We start from the raw sequence: 16,104 nt of genomic DNA on the forward strand, positions 1-16,104 counted from the left end.
AACTTGCCTAAATAACATAACTAAGCCAACTCGTGCTACACTATACTAGTTTAACTTGCCTAAATACCATAACTAAGCCAACTCGTGCTACACTATACAAGTATTACTTAGTTAAATTACATAACTATGTCAACTCGTGCTACACTATACAAGTTTTACTTGCCTGAATACCATGACTAAGCCAACTCGTGCTACACTATAGAAGATTCACTTACCTAAAAAAACACAACAAAGCTAACTCGTAGTACACTATAAATGTTTCACATACCTAAATAACATAACTACGTTCACTTGTGTACATTACAAGAATGTACTTAGCTAAAGTAACACGAACTTTATAGAGCCTCAAGTATCCCCACTTAATGCCGGCATGTTAAGATTAAAAACTATGTGACTTAGTAATTTACCGGAATGAAATCAAATGAAGACTGACATATGAAACTACAAAGCCAAATTAGTGGTATTCTCTACACTTTCGTAAATATTACTTTGAATTTGCAAGTAAAAATATACAAGTATAGAAACATTTCTTACTACCGACATCTTAAAAATAAGTAAATATTTGTGTAGTACAAAAAAAAGACATTCGAACTTTCGATCATTTTCGAATGCGGGAAATTACTTTCGGTTGGTTTTATTCATAATGGCGTGTTAACAAAGAGTTGATAACATCTGCAATAACTTATGATATTATTTTCAACCTATACACACACACACGTATTCACAAAGCAAAAACAAATGCTCAATATGCGGTTTGCTGACAGTAGTCTTAATTAGAATATCTACTTATTATTTACTATTGTTGAAACAAATGTATAACAATTGTTATAAGAACAATTCCTGTCTAAGTGCCTTTAATATTTATAACTTGATTAATAAACGTACTTCAAGATAACCCACGGGTTCACTAAACGGATAGTCGATCAGAAGCCTTTCTTCATCCAGGAATTTGCCTGCTTTTCCATTCTTCGGAGTAGTAAACAGACCATAGTTGACACTTTCGTTTAGCTCCTGTGAGAACAGAGAAAGAGATTAATACTTTTTTTTTTTATATTTGGAAAATTTCATGAAATTTAGTGTCTACTGACACGAGAGAATTATCTTATAGCTAAGTCGTAACACGGTATTTAAACAGTGAGTGTAAGGCCTAAACGCCTAACAGCCTTGGGTGTGTGTGTTGAGTTCGAACAGGCATGAGAGTGTCTCCTTCACCAATCCTACTGGTTTGGGAAACTTTTGTTCTGTATGTTAATGTAAATATGTTGCACTGACTAAATACGTAGTTAATAATAATAATAATTAGCATATCATTACCATATTATTTAAAGTTCATTAAAAAAAGCTGTATTATTTCTGATTTAACCAAAAAAATATATTTCACCGATATTTTTACATTAAACTTAAATTATTATTTTAGCTGAAAACTGAAGGCTTGAAGCATAAAATATCTATATTCCACTACTAAGATTTATAAACGTTACTCCAAATGTTTGAAGAACAGATTACAGAAATTTTATCAACGCAAGTCTCACTTTTTTGTTGTTAGTCTCTACTTTTTCCTATACATGCTTATAGAGGTTTATTTTTTGTGGCCAATAAAAATGAGCGAGAGAGAACATGCTTAATGACTAACAAATGCGAATGTAAATTTTTTTACCTTTGGGATGAGAAAAGAGCGAGGAACAGGCTTACAAATTAAAATATACTTACTTTTGGTAGAGAGGATAGAATTTGTTGTTTAACATCCCACACCAACTCTTCTTGGTGAAACTGAAAAAACTTCTGAAAAGAGAAAAAAAATTAGGGGGAAACCATTAATCTAATATCTTGTTCAAAAGCAATATTTCCTGAGTTTCAAGCCGTCAGTTTATGGGTTAAAATGGTATGACGTTGGGCGTAACTATACGATTCAAAACAAAACAAATTTATAATGAAATTAGTTCCAGATGTTTTAAAATATCTTAATGGCCTCAAAAATGAAATAACTGACATTAGAATTAAAACGAAAAATTATTTTCACAATCTTGAGAAAAATGATATTAACAAGTCAGTGGATTAAATATACGGATGTAGTAAAAGTATAAAACGAATGTTATTTTACCATCCTTTACCACCATCCACTCCCCCTACATACATTTATAAACATCTGTAACAATAAAGATGTATTGAGATGATGTTTGTGATGATTTCGGCTGTCTTCTGAAAATTGTCTGTCAATATCTTCAGAAAAGCACTGTATAAACTGGACAAACTGTCATTTATCTTTAGACACATGTAACATGTTTGGTATTTTTAATGTGCATGGTACCTTATGGGATAAGTGAGCTAGCTATACAGCGAAGTCAGAAATTCTAATTTTGTTTCTTTTATAATCTCTCACACGCGTCAGGGTTAACAAACAGCAGATCCTTCCTCTCATAAGTTCGTTATTCATTCGCAATTCTATCTAAGTGACGTACTATTCAGATTACACAACTAACTCTTATCTCCCGTTTTTCTCGTTTAGTGTAAAAACTTAAAATCCGCTGACAAGACAAAATTTACTTGGTATGAAAACGTTGCCTGTGTGTTCTTAAACACATGGCTCTAGTTTTCCAAATCCAGCTACAAATGGAGTACACGGTAGGTGGCAATTGAGAACAAATAACAGGGGAGTAAAACATGCACGTATGTAGGTGTGTGTATCGATTGTTTGTTACTTTGTTTGGAGTTAAGCGCAAAGCTACAAAATGGGCTATCTGTGCTCTGCCCACTACGGGTAAGGTATCGAAACCCGGTTTCTAGCGTTGAAAGCCTGCAGACATATCGCTGTGCCACTGGGGGGGGGGGGCATGTGTGTATCGATATTGACATAACTTCCATTAGTCAGTGTTTAGACCACGTACAGCCTTTTCAGGTCGTAAAGTATGATCTTACTCTTCACCTTTATAACAGTAATGGAAAATGTTTGTATGTGTTTGTCAAATGTTTGTAATAAATGTTTGTAATAAAATATCGATGTATGTAAGAAGCAGGAACTGTGTTCACATATAGGGTACTGGAAATAACTATGGAAACGCACACAGCTGATACACATACAGGAGTCGCAAACAATGCGTACTAGTAACTAAATAGTCAATTTATCATTAGTATGTATATATTATTATACAATATTGAAAAGCAACTAAGTTGAACATTGCACTATTTAATGTTCCAACTGTCCCGTATTACGCACATAATTTCGGCCAAGTGGTTTTGTTGCCATTTTACCTTTTCAGTTTCCATATAAATCCATATATCCAGAATATACATATCAGGACTTTATACAGGCCAAGCTATGGTTCTATACGTCCCATCGGCTTCTGTTGTCTTCCAGATATCTTTTCACCTCATTTACTGGATTCTTGGGATCACTCTCTTGCTGAAAGATGAATCCCTACGAAGCAAATCTTTTTTCCTGAAGGAATGGTATGATTCATAACAATCTGATTGTGCCTGTCTGCAGTTGGTGTACCATCAATTTTATGTAGGTTTCTAACATCATTGGCTGAAATGCAGCCCAGATTTATATTGAACTCCCCAGCATACTTCAGTGTAGATGTACATTTATTGTTATATCGTTCTCCTCTCTACCATAAAAAAACTACCATTGTTTGCTGCCAAATAATTGGAACTAAGATTCATATCTCCAGCTTTATCATATAGTTTGATATCTGATGGCCATTTCAGCCTCTGGTTTGGTTATATCTGCTAATCAGTCGTTTCTTAGGGCCACTTCAGGCTAATGTTTATGTCACTTTTGTGGAGGTAACATTCATATCTGCACTTACAGCTGTGTCACTGGCAAGATCTCAACTATTGTTGTGTACCGTGGAAAGAGGATACCATAAGTTAGTCAACATCACTTTTGAAGAGTTTGAGCTTTATATCTTGATTACTTCTATTACCAACAGAATTAGTTTCACATACCTTCTTTAGTTTCTATACAGTTTATATTAAAACACATGACCGAGCGTGGCTCAGTTGTTAGTGTGTCGACACCGGATCTGCGGGTCCTTGTTCGCACACACACACACACAAATAAAAAAAATCGCACATAGCAATTTAAGTTCATGGATGCGTTATAAGGGTGACAGTTAAATTCCACTATTTGGTTAAACTAGAGTGGCCCAAGAATTGGTGATGGGTGCTGTTGACTTCTTGCCATCCCTTTAGTGTATCAGTTCAAAATTAGGAACGGCTAGCGCAGATAGCTGCTTAGTAGCTTTATGCAAATATCCCAAACAAAAATCTACTGAAACATCAAATTTCGCCTCACTCTATCACATGGAACAGCCTTCACCAGTTAAAACTTTGATTTCTACACGTTTATCACGTAATATTTCTGTTCTGTAGAGCCATGAGTACACTTATCACATTACTACTAGGAAAAGTATGACTTCCTGTACTTTTATAGACAATATTCTGGCGTGGCACTGTCTGATTGAATGAATGACAGGCAATCACAGTGAAAGCTATCAAATCGTGATACATTATGGTGCAATTCATTTTCATACAATATATTGGAGCTATCCCATTACATTTGCATTTTATGCCTATTTTATTTACTGTTTCCATAGTTACTTCATACATTGTATGTGATAAAGAAAGCGAAAAACAGAAAAGGTAGAAAAATATGTAGCTATAAATTAGAATAAAACAACCTTCCTTAAGACCTATTAATACATTTTTACCAAACATACCTAGTTTTAATCGTGATGACAATGATTTTATTAACCACATTCCAAGAAAATTGGAAGAAACAACATTGATGGTTGACTTTGGTGTAATAAACCTTTATACCAATATTCCCACTGAATTTGTCTTAAAAATTGTTTGTTTGTTTTTTGGATTGAAAAATATGTAAGATTCAACAAGGATTTCATATTACAGGGATTAGAAACTATACTACAAAATAATTATTTCTGATTCAACGACACAAACGTATCTTCCAACTAAGTGAATAGCGATGGAAATCGAATCTGCACCCACTTACGCCATCCTCATTTTCAGATAATTGGAAGAAAAATTATATGAAAGAGTAAAGAGAAATTTCGAAAATGAATTTTCAAAATACTTCAGATAAAACTGAAAGAGATATTTAGATTATTAATATTTTGGAACAAATCAAAGACGAATCTACATTTTTATTTTTGAATATTTTAAATTCTCTACACGAATCTACAATTCACAATTGAACTGAACGTCAGTGAGTTATTATTTATTAATATACTAATAAAGAAATACGGCAAAAAAAAAATCTATATCGACATCTACTATAAGAATACTTATGATCAATAGCATTTAAAACTTTTATTTGTGCCCATAAAATATGGAGGGAAGAATTTGTACAATTGTGTCCAATGATGAGAACAAAGAGAGAGAAAAAAAAAGACTAGAAGAATTGAAAATGTTTCTACTAAAACCGCAAAAACATAGAAACTTGATAAATACCAGTATAACTAAAGCCAAGAAAATTCCACGATCAGAAATTCAGAAACCAAAATAAAAAGATATCAAAAGATCACAAAAAGAAAATTCATATTATTACCACACACACACACACAATTCAAATAATTTCAATGTAATCCGCAAACACATATTGGAATATTAAAACGAAGCTATAATATAAAGGATGTTATAAATGTTATAATAGCTTTATAAACTTTTAACACGCGCAGAGTTTACGAGAATAAAGAAAGATGTGGAGGTGAACATTTGCCGCATAGAGAAATTCTTAAAAACAGGGGGAAAATCACCTTTATATGAGAAAATAACTTCAAAGTTAATGACAACATGAACTACAAGTCTGAGCATCTTATTCAATTAAGTCAGTCAACCCGGAAAAAGAAAAATGTGTGAAAGAATGCAATTTCGGGATTCATCAAGATACATTAGTCCATTAACTGAACGTTTGGACACTTGTTATCATGGGCAACTTGTAATTTTTTATTTTACAAAATGTTTTCAAAACAGTGAAATAAAATGGAATGCAAAAGAAAAATGGCACATTATTATTCCAACATTTAATTGTTACAAAATATGAAGATTTTATATGTCTTTTTGTCCCTTTTAATTATTGACTTCTTTAGTTATTTGTGACTTCATCCCTGACGCCATATTTAGAACTACCGTTAATGTCTGAAGATTCCACCTTGGACGATAAATAGCCGTATATGGAAGTTAAATGCAAGAAGAGAATAAGAACTGATTGATTGTGGAATTAAAGTCAAAAAAGGTGGTTTATGCAAGATAAGAGAGTGGGGTCAGTTACGCTTCAGTTCTTATTTTGTGAAAAGAAAGGTGTAAGAGGGTAGGGGGTGCTGAGACAGACAATGAGAGAGGATAAGCTGAGAGAGATAAGCAGATAAACAGTAATTCGTTATTATCTAAAACAGCAAGTTTATTTTTGTAATGATAAACAACAGACGGACAAGAAAATGAATCTTTACATAATTTATAATGTATGTATAAATTATATTTGTCTCTTTTTCTTTTGATTTTACAAACTAAATGTTCGATCAGTTATTCTATCCACAAACAAATTGTTCGATCAGTTATTCTATCCACAAACAAATTGTTTGATATAGTTATTTCTACATTTCCCCGCAGATATCTATTTAAAATTTCTATAGATTTTGGCGAATTTTCCCGCGGATTTGGACTGTCTCTAGTCGTAGCATTCTAAAATACCTAGTAAAGCGTATAAGCACAAAGATGTGTATCCCATTAAGCCAATCACATGCACGTATCTTTCTGCATGCTTGTACGTCATAGTAAAGAGGATGAAGAGAAAAGATGAAAGGAAAATCGCTTCTTCCAGATTCCGCCATTATAAAAGGAAAATATTCAGTTAAAAAAAAACCTTCCCTAACTATTTTAGATGCTCTATATCGATATTTTACCATCCGATGAATGTTTTTAGATGTTGTTGTGTCAACCTCGGAGTTCCCATTTTAAAAAGCGGATATGAATAAAACACCACCCGATATGTAAACAGAAGCAAAATTAAAACTTGTATTTCTTGCTAAAAACAGTACACCGAAAAACTGATACATCTAAACTTAAACCTCATATACACTGTCGATAACAGCACTAAAAACTGATTTACCTAGATGTAAATAACACACTTAAGATTATACACCCACATGTAAAAAAGCAAACTTAAACAGATGTACCTTTAGACGTAAAAATCATATTAATATGATACGTTTAGATGTAAAATGATCACTTAAAACTAACATACCTAGACATAATAGTAATGGAATACTCAAAACGAATATACCTAGAAGCAAACAGCACACTTAAAAATGATATAACTAAACAGCTAGAATGAAATTAGTTTATGCACTAGAAAATAGCAATTAAGACAATCAAACAAATAACACAAATAAAGCTAATGTAAACATAATAAAATAATATGCATCTCGTAAAGCGAAACAATAACGGCTTGACTAAAAATATACGCAAAAAAAAAACATCACAGTTAGAACAAATGTAGACGAAAACAAAGGTGTTAATACACAGTTATATCAAGTTTAGAAGATAAAAAAGAGGTGTTAATACCAGTTATATCAAGTTTAGAAGATAAAAAAGAGGTGTTAATACCAGTTATGTCAAGTTTAGAAGATAAAAAAGAGGTGTTAATACCAGTTATGTCGAGTTTAGAAGATAAAAAAGAGGTGTTAATACCCAGTTATATCAAGTTTAGTAGATAAAAAAGAGGTGTTAATACCCAGTTATATCAAGTTTAGAAGATTAAAAAAGAGGTGTTAATACCTAGTTATATCAAGTTTAGAAGATAAAACAGAGGTGTTAATACCCAGTTATATCAAGTTTAGAAGATAAAACAGAGGTGTTAATACCCAGTTATATGAAATTTAGAAGATAAAAAAGAGGTGTTAATACCCAGTTATATCAAGTTTAGAAGATTAAAAAAGAGGTGTTAATACCAGTTATATCAAGTTTAGAAGATAAAACATATTTAGCATAATTTATTTTTACAACTTATTATAGTGTGAAGCTAACACAATTCGAACATCTTATTAAATGTGATACAATAAGATCATAACTATTCCAGACAGCAAATAAGATGTCCTGCTTTTTTTTGCATTTTTTTTAAAATTTAAATGAAGTCGTCGAACAAGGTTTTTTCTTTTGAGTTATTTAATTTACCATGTGGTGTAAATAAAGGATTGTTATATTCTAATACACTTACGAAAAGCGTTGAAAGCCGTGTGATGTGATAAACTAAGAAACGTCTTACTAAAATATTTATTACCAACACAAGTTAATTTTATTTGCCTAAACCAGTCGTTCTCTTCACAAGCCAATCTCATGTATTTCCATACTCAGATGTTAAAGCGGCAGTGACATAAGCATCTAATTTAGTGAAATGTTCAAATTAAACCGTATATCCACATAATATAACACTGTATCGTTTATTTCTTAACTACGATATGAAACTAGATCTTTAGAGTACCCCCCCCCCCCGAATGCTACGAAACCCTTAGGGGTAGTCAGCGGAGAAGAGGTTGAGAACCACGGGTTTATTTTATGGATAGTCAACGACAACAGTACAGAAACATACAAAATGATTATAAGAGAATAGATAACAAATTACTATACCTCAAGCTGTAGGTCCGGCACAAAAACACGCACATTGGCAATATCCTCACAAGCCTTGTAACCGCTGTCATCTGCCGTTTCCATGGTAACCGCCTTCATGACCACCCAACTTCTACATCTGGAAATAGAAAGCGCCGTGTCATGTAAACGTTAAACACAAGAGACCACTGAACTCCCTTTGGGAAAGCTTTAGGGGCAATAATAAATGTATCAGGTCCTTTCCTCTAACCTAAAAGTTGTAAAGTTTGTAACCTTTATGTTAAAAACAAATAAACAAGCAAAATTGATAAACGTTAGTGAACTTACTGCACACGAACAATGAAACTTTCTTCGTAATAATTTTAAGAAAATGGTTCATCCTTTAAATCTCTTTTGTCTTTAAAATGTCAAGCAGGTTAAAAAAAAATCATAAACAAGTCCTTGCGTATTACAATACACAGAAACACAAGGAAAACAAAGAAAGCAAAGTCTGAAACTGGAATATTTTAGAGCTCTCTACGACCAAGTACAGATCTGTTATTTTAATTTAAGAGAAAAAGAAAGTTTTTATAATTTATTTTTTGAAATATCCCATATTACATCACAAGCCTTTCCAGCGACTGTATAACCGTATTTTCTGTGCAACGCACATGTTTTTCTAGGAAAACAGTCTACACAGGGCTGAAAAAAAGTGCATTTCTGAACGTGTACAGTATTTTCATTCGATTCACTGTAGATGTGTGTGTATGTGTGTGTTCACCCAAACACACACACACACACACACACACACACTGAATGTCAGCATTTTATATACAAGTTAGTTGTTATAACTGTAAATATTTAAAATAATGTATTTCATTACGTTGAAAGATATGTTGTTATATTTTAAAAGGTCAAAAAAAAAACATTTTGCTAATTTCATCCGAGTTAAAATGAAAAAAAAGTAAGATGATATTAACACTTCTAGAACGTCGCGACGAGTAACTCAACAACTCTAAAACCTTAGGAAATAGTAGCATAAATAAATCATATCCTTGTTGTGCGTATAGACTTGCTCAAGCGTAAATACGGTTTTCTTTTTCATTTCTTCAGTTAATACAACTTATTCAAAGGTCCATAAGCGCAAAACATGGTCCTAATATCTCTACTTTATTAGTCAGTTCACACATTATAATGATGTTTAGTATTATACAAATTAGTTATTAAGTGAAATGGCGTACTTGTTTCCTATAAAACCGATCTAACCCACAACTTTAATACTTTTTCCCGTTCTTTAAAATTAAATGGTTAGACGAGTCGAGATTGTACAGAAGTTCTAATGTATATTCATCTGCTTTAATGCAAGTTCTCTGAAGTATAATCAGAGCTTGAATCTGTAATATGATAACTTCATTTCTTTGAACATTCAAAAAGTCGTTCAACATTTAACTTTACCTTGGCCAGCGAATTATATACTTGCTTCACAGTACCTCGGCTTAACATTTATTAATTTACAATCATAAAATACATTCAAACATAATATAATGTTTTGGCATCAAAATTAAAATTAATAAAACAAGACTAATCTACAATAGAATATTTTTTTTTGTACTTGAAAATTTCAGTATTTACGTTTAATTTTTATTCCGTATTTTCGTAAAATGGTTGAAAGAAATTTAACAGATGGTTTTGAATTTATTTCCTGCAGCGATTTCAAAGCGTAATGGCAAGATATAAAAATAAGTCACGTGTGTTATGTTCCAAATTGGAATAGATTCATAGAACCCATGCTGTAAAATAAACTAGAAAAACGGACTGATTACAACAGATAGATGAGCAGCTGTATGAATTATAGGGGAAGAAAGATTACCAGTAATAAAAGGCGTGACATAAAACGGAACAATTACAAAAATTATAATGGAAAGTAATAACATGATAAATATACAGATAAAAATGAGCTAACTGAACTGGTAAAAGAAATACCAGATGAAATATGTGTAAACTAAAACCAGTATCAGATACAGAGTATAGAAAGACGGTTAAATTGTACAAAGTGTAGAAAGAACTGTTAAAATGAACAAAGTATCAGATACAGAGTATAGACGAACGGATAAAATTAACAAAGTATCATATACAAAGTACAGAAGAACGGTTAAATTTAATAAAGTATGAGATACAGAGTATAGAAGAACTGTTACATTGAACAAAGTATCAGAATAGATAGTACAGTAGAACTGTTACATTGAACAAAGTATCAGATAGATAGTACAGAAGAACTGTTACATTGAACAAAGTATCAGAATAGATAGTACAGTAGAACTGTTACATTGAACAAAGTATCAGAATAGATAGTACAGTAGAACTGTTACATTGAACAAAGTATCATATACAAAGTACAGAAGAACGGTTAAATTTAATAAAGTATGAGATACAGAGTATAGAAGAACTGTTACATTGAACAAAGTATCAGAATAGATAGTACAGTAGAACTGTTACATTGAACAAAGTATCAGAAAGATAGTACAGAAGAACAGTTACATTGAACAAAGTATCATAAAGATAGTACAGAAGACCAGTTACATTGAACAAAGTATCAGATAGATAGTACAGAAGAACACTTACATTGAACAAAGTATCAGATAGATAGTACAGAGGAACAGTTACATTGAACAAAGTATCAGAAAGATAGTACAGAAGAACAGTTACATTGAACAAAGTATCAGATAGATAGTACAGAAGAACAGTTACATTGAACAAAGTATCAGAAAGATAGTACAGAAGAACAGTTACATTGAACAAAGTATCAGAAAGATAGTACAGAAGAACAGTTACATTGAACAAAGTATCAGATAGATAGTACAGAAGAACAGTTACATTGAACAAAGTATCGGAAAGATAGTACAAAAGAACTGTTGCATTGAACAAAGTATCAGCTACAGAGTACAGACAATGGCACACATTCGGTCAGATACGAAAACCAGAGAAAATACAGCATATTTAGAGGAAGAGAATTAAAAAAATTAATAGTTACTGCTGTGAGCATCATTTCAAAGAAGGCGGATTATATTTTAATCACACAATATACCGTATTCCTGAAAATATATTCGCTAGAAAAAAAGAAATTAATTAGCTATTTGTTTTGTGACTCTTTGATAACTAACGAAACATGTTCCAAAAATGTCAAAATTCATGGACCAAGAAAAATTACCTATTTAGAATGCAAAAAAAACAAAACAAAAAAAAACTTTGGTTAGTGGTAAACTTAATGGCATATTAAGCTTAAATTTAGAGTTCGATCCCTGCGGCTGACATAGCGCAGATAACCCATTATTTAAGTTCGTTTTAACTTCAGAACATTCATCCATTAATTCATTTTGTTTCAATGTAGATCAAAGTTCTATGTTCACTACTGTTTTTAGGGGATTAAGAGAACCAGTGAAAAACTTTTACTTCTTACGACATTATCAGAAAATACTTCCATGTCTATCAATCCGTCTATAAATAGATAAATACAAAAAATAATATCTGTAAAGGATCACGTACAGAAAAATGACTACTGGTCATATTTCCCTAGTTTTGTGTAGGAGAACAAGCAGAACCACTAATGCACGATTCACGTCATTTATAGATAAACACATATATCTATTCCTGTCAGGGAACAGATATTTCAGGAGATAAGACTAACTTGCAGCAGACTTTCTACTCTGACCTTCATTCATATGGAATGAGGACAGAGGAAATGGGTGGTGAGTAATCATATCCCATTAAGGCTTAACAATTTGTCTGATCACTAACCACCAGCTGTGAAACCAGTTCGAAAAAGATAACAGAACTGTGAATTTCCATGTATACAAGAGAAAGTGCCCATAAGCTTGCCTGTAACGTTTATGCAAACATGCATTTACCCAATTTTTAATGTTTATTAACATGTGTACCCACAGTCTAGTGCTGATATGGTTACTGTTTAAACTCCCCGAGTATACGCGTGGTTATCGCAAAAATATTCTATTTCGCTTGTTCTGACAACAAAATTGAACATGCCAAGATAACAACACGAAGTGTATATTTAAGACATTAATAAAAATTTATTTAATCTTCTAATCTGAACGTCTCCTAGCTTCCAACTTAATAATTAATGAATATCTACTGATTAACTACTAGGGCTTTATAAAGTCAACTTCAACATTATGGAAAAAAAACATGAAAAAAACAACGACCTTAACGACTCGCATTTTTTCTATCACAACTGCAGAAAAACACAGCAAAGGTAATCGCTTGTTTACGACTATATTTCATTCGCTTAACCAAAACAAAAATTACGTCGGTGAACGCGCTTTTGCAGAAAGGGCTTTTAAATTTTAGACAATCTGCAAAATATTATAGGAGAGTGGAGAAAGAATGAAATGGCGTCATTTCAATTTGTCGTCTATAAAAATAGACTATAATTATCTCACAATAGCATATTTTTCTAGACAACAAACCGAACTGACGCCATTTCATTCTTTCCCACTTTCCTATTTGCTTTTACTGAACACGTGCATTATTTTGGATGAAAAGTTCGGTAGTATAATATTGTTTGTTTTTGGTCAACATTAAAACTCAAACCCCAATGAAAATATGGACCTACGTTGCGATCAGATATAGGAAAACGTATCTATAAGTTATAATTTTCATCCTTACTTTGTATACAATTTTTTTCCCATTATTAAAACAAATAATGTCCTATCTATAGTTTAAAATGTGCCAGATTTGGTGACTACTTTTAAAACTAAGTTTTGGTATTCTAAGCTCTAATAAGTTTTCGTAAACGAGTTTTACATACACATAGAAACAAGAGCTAAATATGTTTAATATAGAATAGGGTATTTCCTGTAGATGTATGAAATATACCTTGGAACCGGTGCGGTGGTGACGAAAATAACGTCATTTATCGTTCTATCACTGCATCATTGATAAGGAAATCAATAAGCAGGCTTTAGTTTGTTTGAATTTGTGTTTAAGGCAAGGGAGAGTGTGGATTTTCGACTTTCAGCCTTATGAAGCTAGCGTTTTTGTGTCTATCACAAACTGAAATATGACCGTGTGCAACTTGACAGGAATTAAATCACTAATTAATGGGAGGACAGTGTATCTTTCCACCCCTGTCCTAGGAAAATGATGGAGCAATCCCTCTGTGATCAATAGTTCTATAAACGAAAACATGTTTGTTTGTTTCTAGTAATTCATCACCTTTTTTGTTTAGACAATACACAAATTACACAACCTAAATAACGTTAAATTTACAATAAATAAGTCATAACACAGTAAAGCAAAATGAACATTGAGATTACCACATTACACACAGAACAAGCTGGCATCACGTATACCATTTCCAACGAACACATTCACATCATACTGATCAATAGTAGATCACAATTTACAAAGTAAAAACACACCGAATACATTTTCACTCCGCTATAGAACGTAGTATAACGATAGAAAACTTAAAATCAAACTGAACAAGCTTATTAATATCACACTGGAAATGTTAACAACATATACTAAACAGCAAATAGTGACGCACCACACTGAACAAGTTAACATTGCCGAGAACAAGTTATTAACTTAAAACTAAATTTAATAGGTAAAATATACGAATCAATTTAAACCACAACAGATGTGTCTAAATAGCATTAAAACGTTAACAACACAACTGGAGGGCTCGGTCGGTGAATCTGGAGGTTCATGGTCCGCGTTTCGTCACCGCAAAACCACGCTTCGCGTTTTAGGGCCATAAATGCACAATAAGCGTGACAGTCAAATATCATTATTTCGTCAGACAAGCGTACCCCAATAGTTTTCGACCCTCTACAGAATAGTCTATCAGTTCGCAATTAAGGTGTCCCCTAGAAACCGAGGTTCGATACTCGTGTTGGGCACATCACAGATAATCTAATCTATAGCTTTGCGCTCCACAACAAAGAAACACAATCAGAATTAGGGATGGCTATTCACCGATATCCCTTGTGTAGCTTTGCACAAAAACTCTAAACAATATGGCAACTTACTTAGTTTGGGCCCCGCATGGCCAGGTAGTTAGGGCGCTCGACTCGCAATCTGCGGGTCGTGGGTTCTAATCCCTGTCCCATAAAACATGCTCGCCCTTTCAGCTGTGGGGGCGTTATAATATGACGCTCAATCCCACTATTTGTTGGTAAAATAGTACCCCAAACGTTGGCGGTGGATGGTGATGACTACCTGCCTTCTCTCTAGTTTTTCACTGCTAAATTAGGGACGGCTAGCGCAGATAGCCCTCGTGTAGCTTTGCGCGAAATTCAAAACAAACAAACACATGACTTCTGCTTATGATCCTTCGCAACCCTTCTAAAAAAAAAACACCTTTACGTTATCATTGCAGAAAAACAGACTGCACCGATACTTGAGCTCTCTGGAGTAAGTATTAAATATAACAATCCGTTAATATATCATTTACAGATTTCCAATCCACGACCTTGTGATTTGAGATATCTCAAGCCTTCTATTACATATTTCGTAATAAAAAAAAAAAAAAAAAAAAACTCGGCTCGGTTTCTCTGTATTTCGTCTCACGCCCTAATTTATCCCCATTCATTCCCCATTCTTTATGTTAAAATAATAAAAGAAAGTCCTACCTACAGCTGTGCCGTTATGTACTTATCACCTTCTACTGAGCAGTTTCCGTATTTTGAAACAGTTAACTTTCTTTAGAAATACTGAATTCGTATTCCGACCACGTGTAACATCTCGAAATCTAAAAAGAAAAAGTCGCCCACTTGAACATATATTAGCTCACGCCCCTAATTATTCCAGTTAAAAGGGTTAACTCCAATGAAAAATTGCCAAACTTCTATACCAATCTGAAACATTTTGAAAATAAATGAAATAATCTCAACACCAGACGTATAATGGCATAGAAAGAAACAAACTCCACTAATGCAACTGAAAGTCACGATAATTTATAATCTATCAAAATATTTGAATGATTAATCTTCAGGTATAATTACATTCTAAGTCTGTTTTAAAGTAACATTATCGACCAGCTCTACAAAACGTAAAATTACAAAGCAACAGTAATATGGCATAACAATAAACGTAGTACAAAATATTTTTTCTGTAAAATTACTGTGGAAAAAAACAAACATTTGGCCAAGTATTTTTATCGTCATTTACGGAACAGTTTTATTATATATTAACTTCAGCTTTTCTTCTTTTTTTTCTACATTAAGTATAACCGTACTTTGCAAAATAACAGCTGTGTTAAAATCTAAACATTCAGGAACCGAATCTTACATAAATACCACACATTTTCAAAGAACAGCCTAATAAACATATGATCATCGCACAATTACAGATTTGTAATGTATCGATCTTAATTATTTCATGCATTTCTTCACAATTTTCCAGTCTTTTACAAATTTCTATTTCCATTTTATATTTATGCCAAAACAACAAAGGTAGACTACCTAATTCTGAACAACTGAC

At 32.7% G+C, this 16,104-nt stretch overlaps 1 protein-coding gene across 3 annotated transcripts in view; it reads right to left on the reverse strand.

Moving 5' to 3' along the window:
• Nucleotides 1-15,306, reverse strand: part of LOC106471474 — a 42,478-nt gene extending 27,172 nt beyond the window's left edge. For 2 of the 3 annotated variants that reach the window (XR_002613262.1, XM_022400083.1), the window contains exons 1-4: nt 15,255-15,306; nt 8,647-8,764; nt 1,711-1,782; nt 886-1,011 (exon numbers count right to left, since the gene is read on the reverse strand). Coding sequence is in view for 1 of the 3 variants with exons in the window: in XM_022400083.1 (XP_022255791.1) it covers nt 886-1,011; nt 1,711-1,782; nt 8,647-8,745 (297 nt within the window). In the remaining 2 variants the exon portion in view is untranslated. Of the gene's footprint in view, nt 1-215; nt 235-885; nt 1,012-1,710; nt 1,783-8,646; nt 8,765-15,254 lie in introns of those variants that run through there. The other variant, XM_022400084.1, reaches the window with a different exon arrangement.
• Nucleotides 15,307-16,104: the final 798 nt, after the last annotated feature.

The sequence above is a fragment of the Limulus polyphemus genome, unplaced genomic scaffold (assembly GCF_000517525.1).
Source record: "Limulus polyphemus unplaced genomic scaffold, Limulus_polyphemus-2.1.2 Scaffold4644, whole genome shotgun sequence".
NCBI classification, from domain to species: domain Eukaryota; kingdom Metazoa; phylum Arthropoda; class Merostomata; order Xiphosura; family Limulidae; genus Limulus; species Limulus polyphemus.